Source organism: Grus americana, chromosome 19 (assembly GCF_028858705.1).
Source record: "Grus americana isolate bGruAme1 chromosome 19, bGruAme1.mat, whole genome shotgun sequence".
In the NCBI taxonomy this organism is placed as follows: Eukaryota; Metazoa; Chordata; class Aves; order Gruiformes; family Gruidae; genus Grus; species Grus americana.
The window spans coordinates 5785259-5802149 of NC_072870.1; the positions used below are offsets into that span (position 1 = coordinate 5785259).

General features: G+C 42.7%; 1 protein-coding gene across 2 annotated transcripts in view; it reads left to right on the forward strand.

Moving 5' to 3' along the window:
* The first annotated feature begins 2594 nt into the window (after positions 1–2594).
* The window catches only part of MYO1C (myosin IC), a 59411-nt gene continuing 45114 nt past the window's right edge, over positions 2595–16891 (forward strand). The window contains exon 1 of one of the 2 annotated variants that reach the window (XM_054847990.1): positions 2595–2801. In XM_054847990.1, the coding sequence (XP_054703965.1) occupies positions 2727–2801 (75 nt within the window). In that variant the 5' untranslated portion in view covers positions 2595–2726. Of the gene's footprint in view, positions 2802–4803; positions 5033–16891 lie in introns of those variants that run through there. The other variant, XM_054847988.1, reaches the window with a different exon arrangement.

The following is a 16891-nucleotide window of genomic DNA, read 5'->3' on the forward strand; positions in this document are numbered from 1 at the left end:
TTCTGATTCCTAGCTAATCTCAGGATGTGCAGTGTATCATTGCACATAGATAGTACAGCTCTGTGTAAACAGGAAATATTTCTAAGATGTCTTGTGTGTTTGTTAGACCCTAAAAATACATTCTGATAAAGACTATTGTTTCTACTACCACTACTTCCTTCTCTGCTCTTGGACACTAAATGACACTTAGATGAACTTGTCTTAATTAATATACTGCAGTGGAAAGGGCAGTTGAACAAACCTTGAATTAGGTTTTCCTTGAGAGAGGAAATGATACCTTTTTTGAGAACTCTGCATTACTAATGGGAATATTTCCAATGGCCCTTTCTGTCCTTGGATATAGGGATTCGCTATTTGAAAGTGATTGAAATGAAGGAATTTCTTTTGTGATAACAAGATACAAAGATCACAGAAAGTTCCTGGTACTCATCACTTCATGAATGCCAATGTATTTAACTTTATAACTCATGCATTAAGCAGATAATATCCTAGTTTCCTTGTAGCTGGTTTTTTTTTTCTTTATACCAATCTTGAAAGAGAATGGAGAAAATGATTTTTGTGTAAAGATGGAAGTGTTTGAGGCCAGTCGTCTATATGCACGGCTTGCTTTCTTTTATCTTTAACTCTTCAGTTGCAAGCTCAAACATTAGAGTTGTGTGGCATACAGTAGCGCAGTATAAGCCATTCTTTGTGTAGCTGCTTTGTTCAGCCAAGGCAGTGGCACTTACCACCTGATGAATGTGCAGTACACATTGAGTTACTCTGGAAAATGATCTGTTCAGGAACTATATAGAACTCCTCTGCTCAGTTGCTTCAACTTAAGAAAAGTCATGTGTCTGAGGTGTGTACGTCCCACCTCTCTGAATTATGGCGCAATTGTCATCTTCCCCTTAGAAGATCTCTGCCATTAGAAGAGTATCTTGTATGTGCAATCTAGAAAGTAGCAAGAGAACCTGTGTGGGAGCATTTGAAGCACAGGTTGGAAGAATCGCTAGAGGAAAAGAGTGAAGTCAGGGGAAGTATGAGATCTGGGAATGCAAACTGGTGAGAGGAAATGCAGAGGTGCAGGAAAAATTCAGAAAATAAGAATTTACTAGCACCACCAAAAGAAGAAAAATATAATAGCAAACATTTTAACTGTTAACCATACTTTCTTTAAAACTAAGTTACCAAATACAGACATCAGCCCTAGTATGGAAAGTTTCAGCATTGTTATTTGAATACAAGCTTTACTGTAACTGTGGTTTTAAAGTGTACTGCTTGGTCTTGGCAGAGAGCACACCATGTTCCTCTCTTCCCTCTTCTATTTTGTTATCTCTTTTACATATTTTCCCTTCAGCCTCTTTCTACTTTCTTTATCCTTTTTTTTTTTTCCTCTTGTTCTCACTTACTTGTAGCCCATTTTCAGAAGGTTTTTTGCACATAATTCTGGTATCTGCATCACCGAAATCATTCCAGTTGAACAGCCCTCATGTTCTAGACTATTAATCTTTGTAATTTCTCCATATAGGAAGGGTAGATAAGATAGGCTAGGTATTGCTCCATATCACCCAGTAGGGCAGTTTTGTTTGGGGAAGTGAGAGTGATGGGTTGTTTTAAATGTGATAAAATCTCTTTTAGAACCATATATTGGGGAGTAAGTAGTCAAGGAAACAATCATTGGACTGGAACAATCTTGTATGTAACAGCTATGGGAAGTATAAGAATAATTCCAGACATGAAATACAAAACAGTGACAGGCCAGTTCTTTTCAGTTACTGAACAGAATGGTGTTCTGTGTGTCTGCTCTTGCATGGCCAGGTACTTGTTAATCTTAACATCTAGGTAGATTTTTTGACAAGTGGTATCATCTGGAATTGGTTTGGCATAGAGTTGAAAATTCAAATTTGGTTATTCCAAGAGGATTGAAGGAGTTGTCCCCTAACAGCAAGTCTTAAAATACCTGATATTTAGACTGATCTTTTTTTCTCCCAGTCATTGGCAGGATATGTGCATCTGTTGGGAGGTGTACGGGGGGGGTCATAAGTCTAGACACTGCATTAATGGATGACATGGCTATAGTAAAGCTCTGTAATTGCACTTAAACCAGTGTTCACTAGGTTATTTTTCTCATATTCATAGTAGGAATTTTTGTGCAGTAATGTGCAAGTTAATTTCCTTTGTCATGATTAGTTAACTACTCAAGGATTTAATTAATAATGATTTTAGTTCTACAGTAATTTGAAGAACTTCCTGTAGTTACCATGGGAGCAATCAATATTTTCTATTGCTCTATCTCTAAACCAAGTATCTTGGAGGTGAAGATGAAGAATCTCTTCTACATAAAATCTCTTGGTAGATTTGTAAAATCTACTGTATGGTTGTTTCGTGCTAATACCTATGAAACGGCATCCGCAGCGACTTGACTTTTCTAAGTCTGCTGGGACTAAAATGGAACATCAACAAAGTTTCAGCAATAAACATGAACATAAATTTAGGCTTCTTGGAACTGTCTTGACACATTGTAACTAGTGGAAACTAGTCTTGAACTTAATTGTTCTTTCAGCTCACACCTAGACTTTGTATAAATACAGAGGTTCGTCTCTTCCTCTCACAACAGGGCTCTGAACCAAAGTTTGCAGTTAGTCAAGGTCTTCTCCCAGACTACTCGGGGAGTTCCACTGCTGTGCTTCAAAATCAGAACTATCCATAAAGAATAGAGAGATTTACTAACTTACCTTGGCAAAATGGAACTGCAAATTGAATGTATTCCTACAGGAGAAATCATCCGCGTGGTTAGTTGCAATGGAGAACGCAAGACTGTAAGCCTGCTTTTTATTGTTCTCTTTTCCCTTCTTGTAGTGTTAGTTACACCATAACCAACTTAGTCACCGTTATTCTGTACTGAGAAATGCCAGTGCAAAAATATGAGGCTTATGCAAGACTGGCTGGTTGTTGGAGTGACTGTAGCTGTGTCGTGAACAGTTTTCTCTCACTAGGATGAAATTAGTAGCAATGAATGTTAATATTAAGTGACTGGGAGTTTAGAAAATTATTAAAGTGTATTTCCTGTAGAAATACATCAGCGTACCAAAGTTGGCGTGACTTGCCATTGGTGTATTGGCCCAGCTGTATTTATTCTATCAGAATTCTGGGAGCACTTTCAAACTACAAAGGAAGGGAAGCAGCTTTGAAAAGAGTATTTTGATCCTCTTCAATATTGATTGTCCACATTGTCACTGGATTCATGCCGTGAATGCTATAGGAAGGTTCACATATCAAAAATTCAATGGTAGAGGAACATATTAATGCACTTGAGGAACTGGGTATTTTGTTAGCTTGTAATTTTTTTTAACTTGAGTTCAGGGTTTGTTTGTAAGCAAATGGAAAAATCCATGAGCTGATTATTTCTGTTTTGACACGGTAGATGTAAATAGTTAAGAAAAACACAGTACTTTTATAAGAATAATTTCAGTTTTCAGTACTTGGAAGGAACGGCCATTCTGTGTGTTTTGCGTCAGAATATTTTCTAATTGGATTTGTATACTTACTAATTAAAAGAGTCTAAAGAGAAGGAACTGTGAAAAAACCTTTTTAAAATCCTCCTTATTTTTAAATGTACCTAAATGCAACTGTGAATTTATATCTGTCATAGGTACCTATGAACTGTTTAATATATCTTCAGTTCTGGTAGCAGATTGCTCTGGGGAGACCCATCACGTACTGAAGTGCACATCTGTGCACGTTACTCCAGTTTCCTAGCATTGCCTTTCTAGTAAGTAATCTGAAACTCGATCTGAAAATTAGCTAAGACATTTACTGTGTGGATTACACAGCGGTTAGGTAGAGTCATTTTACCTCAGAACAACCTGAGAGCTCTGCCTTGTCAGAAGAGAAGATAGTGGCAGTTCTGGTATTCTTTGGTTTCCAGTAAAAGGTCCAGGAATGTGACTGACTTATTTGCAGTGACAGTAGAGGATACTGGTGGGACTGATTTGTCTTTCCCAGAGGAAACTGTTCATTTAAACCTTATCCCGAATAGCGTGTGCCAGGATCCTGGGGGAGACATCAGAGAGAGAAAAGCTATTGGTTCAGCTTTCTAAAAAGTTTGAAATACTGATTAACAGTCCATAAAACTGTAATTTGCTACTTTGAGAACAGTGGTCTGTATTTGTCAAGCACTGTTAGTGCTGCGGGAATGGCCAGAGAAAAGGAATTTCTGATGTACTGTGCTTTAATATACAGAAGCTTCTAGTTGATACTTTGAACTGCTGCAGGAATGGAAAGTGCAGGGCTTTACTGTTTCAGGTCCGTATGTTTGCTCTGTTAGAATTAAATCACATGCAGAATTTCCTGTGGGTCCTGGCTGGAGTGCCTTCGGTATTTCACGTGTGTGTGAGATGAACCAGGATGCGTGTTGCTGCACAGAGTGGATGGTTACCTGAGTTCACTCTTTTTGGGGAATCACTCCAGAGTTGAACTTCACCCTTCATCCTTCTAAGAAGGATACACTTTTGATGATTCCCACAAACAGGCGTCGGTGGGGAGGGGATGGTAAAATTATCACCAGTGTCCGAGGTTTATCTGTTGTGCGTCTGGAGGAGACAGGTGCGTCTGTAATTTTAAGCAACAGGAACGCGAACCGATTCTGGTAGAGGAGCTTATCAGCAGGATGCTGTTGTCCTGAACAATGTAATCAGGGCGAGCGGGTTCCTGCCTCCAGCGCCCAGCGCTCCGGCAGGGCCCGAGGAGGGGTCAGGGGGCCGCGGGGCCCAGCGCCGCCCGCTCCCACCCTCCGCGGCGCCGAGAAGGGCAGCGGGGTGTGGGGGGAGCTGCTGGGCTCCGCGGCCGCGGCCCGGCCCGCCCCGCGGGGCTGACGGCAGGTGAGGGCGGAGGCAGGGCCGCGGCCTCACCGCCTGCACTCCGCATGCCCGGCGCTCGGACATGCTCACTAGCGGCGCGGCGCGGGCTCCCGTGGGCAGTCGGCGCCGAGGCGCTCGCGGAGCCGCCGCAGGGCCCCAAGCCGCGCGTCCCGGGGGGGCGCGGAGCTCAGGTGAGCGGAGCGGGGGGGCGAGCGGCGTGCCCGCGGGAGGGCAGGGCCGGCCAGGGAAGGACCGGCCGCAGCCCGAGGGAGAGGTGACCGCGGCCGCGATCCGCCGCCCCGTGCTCGCCGAAAGGCACCGGGGCTCGGCCACATGGCCGCGGGCTGCCGGGAGCACGCTGCCGGCTCGGGGGCTGCCGCCGGGAGGTGCAGAGGGGAGCCGGAGGCGGCACCGGACGGCGCCCCCGGTGTGGGGGGGCGGACAGCCGCGGTTCGGCCGTTCCCCTGAAGTCAGCGACCTTCCCGGAAACTCCAAAATTTCCACGGTAGAAACAAATGACCCTTTCACAGCAGCCGGCATCCTGGCGGCTGTACGGCATGTCTCCGGCAGCCCGGAGGAGTCCCTCCCCTCCTCTTCCGTAACGTTACTAAATACACTCCCGTAACGCTTCCCTGATTGTATCCCAAATGCGGCGAGCTCTCCGCCGGGCGCCTGCCTGGGACGGGGTGAATCCCGCCGAGGCTCACAGGGGAAGCCGGAGCTGGAGTGAGAAAGGGTGTGCCTGGGCGTGGGGGCAAGAGAAAGGCTGCTGCTCCTGAGCTGAAACGTGGCCGATGTGTCAGGGAGGTCCTGCCTTCTTCTGAAGAATGGTTTTCTGTGCATACCTAACTTGTTTTCTACGCTTTCCTGCTGTTGAGTGCTCACTGGTGATATGTCCTGCTGTTGATACAGCACTTAAATTTATGCTGGAATAATTCTTCCTTGTTTGACAGTGCTTGCACAGGTGCCTAAAAGCACTTCATGAAAAAACCTCGTTATTTTTAGTCCCCTCTTATAGGTGGAAATGTTGTCAAACACCGTAAGTTCTATATCCTAGACTGCAGGTCTGTGTCCCCGCTAAGACTTAAGGGTCCCCATCTGTTGTGCTACTTTCTGTGCCAGCCTTCCCCTTTTCTAATATGTGATTTATGGAAGGAGTCTGGCTCTGTGCTGAATGAATGTCTCGTTCTAGTAACTTGAACTTTCCAAGTAAGCCAGCTTGATCTGCATCCTCATGTTTGGGAGGATTACAGAAGAAAAATGATTCTGAGATACAATACAGAGGTTATTCTGGTACTTATTCTTCCTATGACGGTTGAGGTGGAAGGCTTCTCCGGAACTACTTGTAGGTAGCAGCTGCCTAGTTTTAGAAAGTGACAAATGAGAAAATCTGCTTGGCTGGTGGGACAAGCCATGAAAACAGAGCCACATCTTAGAGTAATTGGGAAGGAAGGCATTTTTCTTCCATCTCCATTTGGAGCATTAGACAATTACCAGCTGTCAGCACCTTTTCAAAACTCTTTTAGAAACTGCCTAAGGCTTACAGAACTGATGAGTTCTTAATTTTTACAGTAGGCCCTGGTATGGCAACCACTGTCGTAACACTTAAGGATTTTCAGTTTTGATACTGGATATAATCCTGTGTTTTAGGGAGGGCCTGTAAATCTTCTATTCTGCATAGCAGGGACCACTGGAGTGCTAGACTGTATGCATGCTATCCTAATTTATCATGACATAAAGGATATATATTTTTTTTAAAGAAAAAAAGTCTGAATCATAATATTCTAAGGGAGTGAGAGATCCCATGTGACTCAGGATCCCGAGTGTGCGATTTCTGTTCTCTTTTGCTTAACTAATAGCAAAGAAGCTTGTGATTTACAATACATCTTCAGAGTTTATATCTATAAGAGAAATTATACAGATCCTGACAAAATTATTCAAGCCAGGTAGAAGACCTTTTTTTTTAATTTGATCTAAGCCCATGGGAAGAAGGGCAGTTAAAAACTAGGGGCCGAGAAAGCTTAATAACAGGTTAAATATGGTGTGTGTTTCTACAAATAAGCTCAAACTCTGTGGGTGCCTTTATGCAAAGGTAAAGTAGTATTAGTCTTGTTCCAGTAGTATTCAGACATTTTGGATTTTTCTTTTTTTTGTAGTGTCATGTTGCTTATAGGACCTAACCTTACTGTGTTGGGAATTGCATGCTTTCTAGGAACTGTACAAACTCCTTTACCACTGTCAAAATGGGACAGTCTCCCACCAAATGCAGGAGAAACAAACTGCAGCAGGTGGCCACGGTCACAGAGCAACATAAAAACTATCGCTCCCTTGCGTTTCAGTCCATTGCCCCCTCCCTCAGCCCAGTGCTCTCACCTGGCAGTTTTGAATCGTTCCCGCATGCAAAATGTTGAGGATCAGTTGGCTAGAGCACTTTGCCTCCCAGTTTGAAGGAGTAACAGATAAGAACTGTTCAGAGGGTGCTTTCAAATTACTAATGCCTTCTGTAGGACAAATTTATATTTGGGAAAATGCAATGTGTTACTGGAGCTGCAGAAAAAGAAGTGGAGAGAACTTAAAGCACAGCAGCTTTTCCTAAGGATGGTGTGTCATACTGCCCTTTGTATGTGATGCAAATGTAATTAAATCACTTGTCCTTTCATGCAAGCTAAAGAACCATATATAAAGGCATATTTGTACGTTTCTAAAATGTTGCTGTAGGGGAAAACCATTCATATTGTGCTTTGGCTTACCTCTATTGATGACAGTGAAACGTGGTTAACTTTTCAGAACTGATCCAAGTTCTTACTTCACTGAGTAAGTGAAACAAATAGGTAACGTGTCTGGAGCAGTTTCCCGCTCAGGTCATTGTGTGAGCACATGAACGTCTCCGCCTGCACAGAGGATACGATGGCTGGGATCGAGTGGGGGTTGCTCTGTTGGTAGCAGCGGTGCTTCGTACTGGCTTAAAGCAATTGCAATTATAGCATGTATTTGTCTTCCGTCAGGGGTTTTACTGCGTTATATACTGCTTTATAACCAACTTGTGAGTGATGTGGTTGGCTTTAACTAGGATTGCTCTCTGACTTTGATAGAAACCATACATCTAACCTTCTATCATCTTTTCTAGTGGATGAGGTTTGCATGGGTTGTCTTTCTGTGAGATTGTAATACAGTTATTTTTCTGCCCAGAGGGAGCCACTCATACTGTGCCTCTGTCTGGATTGAATGATCTCTGCTGGAAAATATCCTGCTATGCCCTCCTCTGCATACTTTACTCCTTGTTGATGCATTAGTGGGGTAGGTGGCCAGCTCTTCCCAGAAAGCATTAAGATGTAAGCAAGCAGTGTAAGTAAATGCGAAAGGCTAACAAAGTTTATTATGACAGAAGGTTCTGAGTGGACATATCTCAAGTAATTTGTTGCAACTGAGTCATGTTCTGTGGGGGTGGAAGGTTTATTATTCTTTAAAGCCCTGCCCTGCATTATTTAAATACTCTTCAATACAATATGGAGCAGCAGGGCCAGTACCTTTTCTGTTTACTATATGTCTTCAGTGTAGTCTGTCCTGTATTAAATTCCTGTACTAGAAGGCGATAAAGTTTAGTACTTAGAACTCCTGTGACATTTGTGCATGCATGGATAGCTCTCCCTGGCCACTTTTTTCTTTAGGAAAGCACTTGGTCACATGTGAATGACCAGCTAGCTGTTCTTCACTGGGACACTTGCAGCCCTTTAACTGGTTACATTGACCGTGGTCCAGCTTGGCCACCGCCCTTCCTGTAATTCAGTTCAGCTGATAATAAATGGACATAGATTTTTAGCATTTGGCAGTACCTTTGGAGTGCTATGGTATTTGCCTTCTAGGCTGTTAAGGTCCTGGAGCTGGAAGATACAGCAGCCTGCAGTTATTGGAAAGCTTTGTTACCAATTGGGCAGTGTAATTGTAGGTGTCAAAGAATGTTATGTCATAATGTGCTCTGATTTTTGCCAGAAAATGGATAGTCTGTGAATGACAAAGAAATCTTCTATCCCTGCTGCCCCAAACAGATTTTTTTTTTCTTTCTCCATAAAAGAGCTTTCAAAAATTGCTGCTAGGCAAAAAGATGCATGTGAACAAAATCACAGTTCTGATGGCATTCAGCCTGCTGTTTGGATGCAGACTGGACCTCATAAGCTATAGCTCCTTTAAAAGGCTGTGCCTTTAAATTATGATTTCAGTAATTTCTTTTGGAGGCACTTTTCTGGTAAAAGTTTACCATGGATGTTTGACTCTGTATTTCCTTGTAGTGTTCTTATATCTGACCAGGGATTTCACCCTTACAAAAGGTAATATAGAGATGTGGTCCTAATCTTTGAGACAGTTGAAGAATAGCCTTTGTAGTGGTTTTAAAACTTCAGCGAAACCTTTGTGTCTTAGCAGCTGAGGTTGCATTTCATTAGAGTGATCTGTGGTGCCTGATGCCAGCTGACAATCACCAGGTGCATTTGGCCATTTTACTAATGAGGAGGAGGATTATTGAAGGAGCTGTATTTCAGCTAGAGAACAGCGTTTGTCAGAGGATTTTGGTGAGCTTACAATTGCGTTTTTTTCTTCATTACCATATACTCAATATTTTATAGTTGTCTTTACGTCTGTTTTCATTACCACCTTCTGCCTGGTCTAGATAGGGTATTCCTGTCCAAGGAAGAATCATCTTTACTTCAGAGTTATTATGACAAACTGAGAACAGAAAAGAGGGTAAACTCAGCTCTCTCACTGTGCTTATTGTTCATGGCTGAAGGGTCCAATTAAGTCAATGTCCATTTATATAATAAGGAGATAGCAATCTGTTTAGCTTTTTAGAAAATTAAATTCCACTGAAACAGTATAACTGGAACCATGGAAGTAGGAGGAAAACTATTTTTCCTTCTGAAGTATGTCTTTGTATAGCGTTGCGAGTTGGGTTTTTTAAACTTGCTAACAGTAACTAATAACTTCTGCATTATACAGTGTATTCTGAGTCATTGTTTACTCAGGGAAATGACTTTCAACAGCCAGACTTGTTTGCTAACTTTAATAACTAAAATATGCAGTTCCACGCATTATAAGGCAGTATACTATAATCAACATTTTTTAAAAACAAGAATTGATACATATTTGCAACACCACACCATGTTGCATTATAAGTAGTATTTCTGCAGTTCAGTTTTTGATCTACAGCAAAGGCTGATGTATCCAATGGTGCAGTTTTGAGAAGAGGAAAGATTGTTGCACAAAATTATTGTTTTCTTTTTTCTAGGGAAGTTTTATTGAACCTCCCAAATTAGAGACCAGAAAGCCTTGTTCTCTGTCCACGCATCTTGTTCTTTTAAATAACAGGTTGTCTTATACTCTTAGGGTTTTGGAGTCTGTTCAGAATTGCCTCTTCTGCATCTTGGGAGGGAAAGCCACACCTTTGCACCAGGAAGCCAGGAATTCTCTCTCTGACAGAATTGGAACTTAGACAGCAAAACAGATGTTTCTTTTGCCTTCTTTTAAGCGAGCACTGAAGTTTTGTTCCGAGCAGTTTTCTTGCCTTTTCTTGACTGTTTATCTGCTGTGTTGTGTTAGCACGTTGTTTTCTCACGGATATTACAGGTAGCTTTCCTACCCACTCATTACAATTATTAAGATTGTAATCATAACCGGGGGTTTTATACCTGGTGGTTTTTTGGAGTACTGAACAAACAACACCAAGTGCACACAATGCAATATAATAGGATTTGTCCATCGGTTTGTTCACGTGGGAATGAGGTGGGGGCATCTGAGTACCTGACTCGCGTGTGAAGGGACAGTGTGGGATGAGTGTTTGGACTGCTAAAATGTAACTTTCGAAGATATTTCAGATCTTTCCTTTGAATTTATGCATTTCTGAATTTTGTGGTCAGTTTTCTTTCCTTCAAAGCTACTAAGTACTACGTAATTAGAAGACTATTGCAACTTGGAAGAGAAGATTCAGAGCAATATGATTATTGGAAAAGCAAAGTAATGTGTAATGAAAAACTGGTTTTATATCTGTTGGACCTCTCCAAAACCAACAACAACAAAAGTACCTATCATGTTTCTTAAGTAAACCAAACACTGCATTTTGAATTGTGTATTCAAAATGTATATTTTTGATTTCTCCTAAAGTCACAAGCTTTTTTGGCCACAATTTTGTTTGAAAATAGGAAAATTCAAGGTCTCATTTGAATATGAGGGCAAACATAAACTGCGTGACTTCCAAAACCCCCATTTTATTTGTGCATGGATTTATTGCTCTTAAAGTTGGATGAGGGGATCAAAAGCAAGTTCTACAGAGAAGTATAGAGTTTTTGTGTGCCTGATCGTAGCACGCTGTGGGAATGCACATGATTTCTAACTTTAATCTTGCTGATCATCTGTCCGGAAAGCTTGTGGATAGGAACAGCAGCTTATGGAGCCATTAGCAAAGCTAGAACATCCAGTATTTGTTTAAACAAGCATGGTGGGGGTTTGCATCACCCCTAAACCTTATGAAAGCATTGCTTACCATCTCAGAATTTCTCATGTTTTACTTTTGTACTTCCATTAACACAGTTAACTGTACAGTGCTATGAGAGTCCTAGCAGGATTTGGACTTACTGAGGGAGTCAGCGTGCTTCCTTGGGCATAAACGTGTGCTGTTATGACTGTAGGATGTCTGGATGAAAGCTAGCTTGTTTCTGGTCAGCTAGGGTGTAGAAGGAGAAACCAAAGTATGGATGCACATATCAAGGTGAGACACTGTTGATTGGATAAGGAACTTTCATATTCATAACCTTAAGGAGATTTTAATATTTTGTGCTGGCTGAAGGCGTGGGAGTCTGAAAGAGAAGTAGAGGCTGAAAATGTGTGGGAGGCCAGGCAGAGAAGTGGAGGGTAGAACGGGGTGGGAAGCCAGAAAGAAAAGTAGAGACTGAAAAGGGGTGGGACACCAATAAGAAAAGTAAGAGACCAAAAAGCAGTGGGAAGCCAAAATGGTGTGGGAGGTCAGCAAGAAAAGTAGAGGCCAAGAAGAAAAGGGAGGCTGAAAAAGTTTTGGAGGATAAAAAGGTGTGGGAGGCAGAAAAGGTTGGGAGGCCAAAGTAAGCCTGTGTCATAGATCCAGCTAATCTTATTTTGCTTTCCTTTTTGTCTCTGCATCCTCCTGAAGTAGTGGATCCACAGATAATTAGCAGACCTGAAGAAAATTAAAGTTCAGCCTTCTGAAGTAACTTAAGGACGAATGCCTGTATCTTGGCTCTCTTATTATTTCAGCTGGTCCTTAGTTTCAGCACTTACAATTTTGGTTTCCAGCAGAAAGCATTTCTTTAAATTGTTTGAAATCTTGATTGTTACAGAAGTACGGATGAGCAGTAGCGCTGCCTGTCAGTTAGATGTTGGGTACCTTAAAATACTATCCTTTAAGATCACCAACAAGATGTCTGCTCAATTCACAGAAGAAACATTGCTCTCATCACTTCTTATGCAGGGATTGGAGAAACCTAGGAGCAATTTGGGATAATGGAAGGGATAATTTATGAACTTTTACGAGGTATTTCTAAAACAGGTGTGTTAGAGACCCTAGAACATTTAAGAAAAAACCCCTTGTGACAAAAGAATGATGTGAGCACAGTATCTTTTCTTTTTGCCTCATATAATTAAAGAGTGCGTGGGATGATGGTTATGGGCCATTTGTATATTTAGGAAAAGCTTTCAGACATTATTTGTCTCAAGTATAAACTAATCTGATTTGAGATAATTGTGTCCTGATACAATGAAGAAATAGAAACGAGAGCAAAACAATAAAGAAAATAAGAGTCAAAGATGAGCAGCTCTTCTACAGTGTCGGTGAGAGCTACCAGAGCAGGGGTGCCTGGTGCTGAGAGCCGGGCAGGAAGGGAGTGTTGGGAGTAAGGGCCTCTGTGATGCTCTGGTAGTTTGGTCATGAGGGCACCATGTGAAGAGGAAATGTTGCGAGAGATGTGAAGTTCTGTATGCAAAAATTTGCAGAGCGAAAGGGCGTGTTTGATCGATCTCTTTAAACTGAAACCTGAGCAGCTGCCAAGTGTCTGTTTCTGCTCTGATGATTCCATGTCTAGGTGGGGACATCCTTCCAACCTTAAGCCTTGAATATATTTACCTGGCAACTGCTGCTATCCAGACCACTTTTTTCAGCTCAGCTTGCTATGGGAGGAAAATTCCTCAAAGTGGTTCTGTGTAGGATGAGAATGTGAACTATGTCCAGGCTGAAGTCATGGAACTCAAGAGCTGCGCTCATATAACGGTTTACTTTTTTTCTAGAGGCTTCAGTTAAATTGGCTGTTTGTCATTGAATGCATTTTTGCCTAAAATACTAATAGTCTGCCATCAGAAATAGATAGCCTCTGTGAAAGGATCACATTACCACCTGAGTGGAAGAAAATCGCTGTTGCTGCAGGTTGAGTGCGGGTGTCCAGGAAGAAATTTTTTCTGAGCATCGTACAAGCAAGCTACTACTTCCCAATGAAAAGTTTCGTTGTGACAAATCTTGCTTTTTATTTTGGATAGGCTGGGAAGGTAATTCTGGTATAAAGGTCTAAAAGTAGCTGTCAGCTTGAGACCTAGCCTTCTGTTTTGAGCAGTGAGTTTCTCTGGTTATTCTCTCTAGCACTGTGCTGAACTCTCGGAAGTGCTTTTCAGGGCACGCTTTCACTGGCCCCAAACTAAATTATCTTAATTGCAAACCACTTATCTGTACTGGTGGTTACTCAACACAAATGTGACACAGTGCTCTGTAGCATAGAAAATCAATCAGTGTTTAGTGTGGGCTAGATTGAGATTTGCAGATTGATAGGGAATGGGAGGGTTGCTTTGGGTCAGTAACTGGCACAGTGATGAGCGTGTGAAGCAGGCTTCCCCCCTCCCACCCTCCTCTCTGCTTGCAATCAGAGTGCAGCATCATCAGCCCTCATTTCTAAGGCACCTGCCAAAGCATGTCAGTTGTTCACAATCTTGTTGGATAGCAGACCAATGTATTAGCTAGGCATGTTTCTGCTGCCAAATCTGGTGTGACATATATACCCACATATGTCAGGTTAGGTAATCTGTATTGTTGATTTCCTGATTTTGGAACACTACAGCTGACACTCCTGTGGTCTCTAGTGTCATTCCTAGGCTTGTCCTGCTGCTGGTAATAATACACCTGCCTTACTTCTCAAGGTTTTAAACATTTTGAGGCATGTATATGTGTAAAGGGTAGAGGACGAAGCAAGCAGCCAGAGAGTGCAGCTTCATCCACGTAACTTTTAATGAAATGCCCTTTCCTTTCTTGTCTGCCAGGAGGATGTATTCCTGCAACATCTAAGATAAGCTTATACTGACATGAAGTTCTATTTAAATTGGTTTTGCTGTAGTTCACTCCCTGCCTTGTACCTGCACTATCATCCATTTGACCCTTTGGTGAATCAATTGAAACAAAGTTTGGAAAATAATGATAAAGGAAAGAACAAAACAAAAGTTTTCTGTTTGTTTAGTTCCCTGAACTGTCTCATCACAGAGCTGAACAGTTACCTGTCCCAGTACAGAGCAGGGAGATGACCAGGACAAGCACAGCTGGGGACAGAGGATGGGCCACATCACAGTGATGTCAGCTATCTAGGCCAACTTACAGCAGCCTGGGACTGCACTCTGGCACCTCGGGGGACACTTGCTGTGCTCTTTTCACCTTGGAGAAGTGTCTGTAATGTAATGCTGGGGGAATGATGGCTTGTGTAGCTGTTCTCTTCTTATGCTACTGGTTTTTGATCCTTGAAGTCAGTGGTAGTGAGAAATTTGAGTTTGCTAGAAGGTTCTGCAGTTGTACTGGGTGACTTTTGTGCCCCAGTGTGTGGGCTAATTGGCACTAAAACCTCTCAGCCTGTGGATGTGGAGCTAGGCCAGCTGTTTGGAACATAAATGGTAATTAGTTGTCTTCTAAATGTTGGCTTTATTAAGATTTACAAATAGAATACACTATCTCCACTCCACTTCTTGTAATGGGGATTCCCAAGCTAGAATACTTATTATAGATCCTAAGCAGTTCCGTAACCATCTGCCCATGGAGTGCCTGCGTTGCTGTTGCCCATTAACATGGTTTCAGGTCAGGAATAGAGAGACACTGATAAATCCTGGTGCAGACAGCCAGGTGAACATGCTTAGAGACTGAATCAAGAGAAACCAGTGTCTGTTCTGCCTCTTGCCTAAGCAGCACCCAAGAGTGTCTGGTGTTCAAAGTGGGGAGTATACCTGAGTCAGAGGGGTCCAGTTGGGCACTCATATCTACTATGTTTTGCTCTCTCTGGAGCAGATACACCTCTGCTGCTTCCCAGAGCATTGCAGTTTGTGGAAGGGGGTTGGGAGAGCCAGTGCAATGGTGGCCTGGAGCCCTGTGCAGCTGAGGGTGCAGGGATGCCTGCTTTGCACTGCTTTTCAACAGATCTAAAGGTTCAAAGGACTTTTGGGCCCATTGGGATTCTTTAGCAAGGTATATGCGTGGAGTAGTAGGACAAGGTTACTGCGTTGTGGTATCTGAGCGTGATGATGTGATCGACACAGGCAGAAAGGGTAAAGGAGAAAGGAATTCATTTTGCTGCCAAAACCTTTCGTGCGAGAGGTTGGATCTGGATGTGTGCCCTTTCTGGGCATACATGCAGGTTCCTGCAATTTGTAGCTGCTATTGCTGTCACCACCGGTAGTGGCACCCAAGTAAACAAATTTGGGAACGCCATCCTGCAATAGAAACTTCACGAGGCTATTTCTAGAAGGAATTGAAGCTCCATGTGATTTAGTGGACTGTAGCCTCATTGTGAGGGTAGAAGGCAACCGAAAGGGGTTTGAACTGGAATTCTTTAGAGTATTGTTGCTAACACAGTAGTGGGCAGCTGGATTAAACTATTTTGGAGCTTTACTTCTTTTTGATACCATACTAGCATTCTTGTTAGAGAGACTTCATAACAAGCTAAAAAAGCTTGGCAGTTGCTAGTGCAAATCCATATTTTTAGATGCTCTATTGATTTATCCCCCCCCCCAAAAAAAAATTCTGGCAAAAGGCAAGTAAACAACTTTAAAATGTATATACTAAACACAAAGATTATCACCCAGCAGGTAAGCTGGAGCAGCAGAGGCAGTGATGGGTTAGCACTTGGATTAGTGAATTTTTGGAATAGTGGGGTTCAGCTTTGCAGGGAAGGGTAATACCTGCATGTAGCTACTCCTGTGACCCATCAGCTGTTCAGTAGTTCTCCAGAATGTGGAATTTGTCAGATCACCAGACAAGTGTGTGCTGCCTTTGCTGGGAATCCTGAGAATGTGAAGGACTCTCAAATTCCAGTTCTGTGTGCTCCCCCTTCCCCTCCTCCTGTAGAGGCCAGTGGAAGCAGGAAGAGGTCAGGCTTGAAATACAAAGTCAAAGAGGAATTTGTGAATATATAGCAGATAACGCCCATCACTCACTGTACTTTGCCACTCCCCCCCGCCATTGTGGAAAGTATGATTAAAGTCAGCCGCTCCGCCCTGACTGTCTGAACCATACATACATGCACAAATGCCAGATTCTCTTCATTCCAGGCTGCTGACTTCAAGAAGGACTTGCTCTGACAAGCTGGAAATGAGGGCTGGCAGCTTCGTCTGCAACTCAAAGGCTTTATCTCTCTTAGACACTCTTCCTAATGTTTCCCACCAATACTGTTCTGCTGGTAGGAGCTGTTGTATACACAGGACGCCATCAGGCACTTATGAATAAAGCCTTACATTGTGTAACTCTCCTTAGAACAGGCAAGGAAAGCTTCATAGAGCGATTGGCATCAGGCCCACAGGAGAGCTTGCTCTCCTTGTGCTTCAGCCTCATTATTTGGGGAGTGGTAGGGAGAGTCAGCTCAGCCTTTGGATTCTCTTGTCCCCATACCAAGAGCTGGTGTTCTTTCCTTCACAAAACTTCTACTGTCCAGCCTTTGTCCCCCACTCCCATACTTCCATCAGCTGATGATACATTCATCTCCAGCTTCCACAGCATATTTCTGAGGTTCATCACCTTG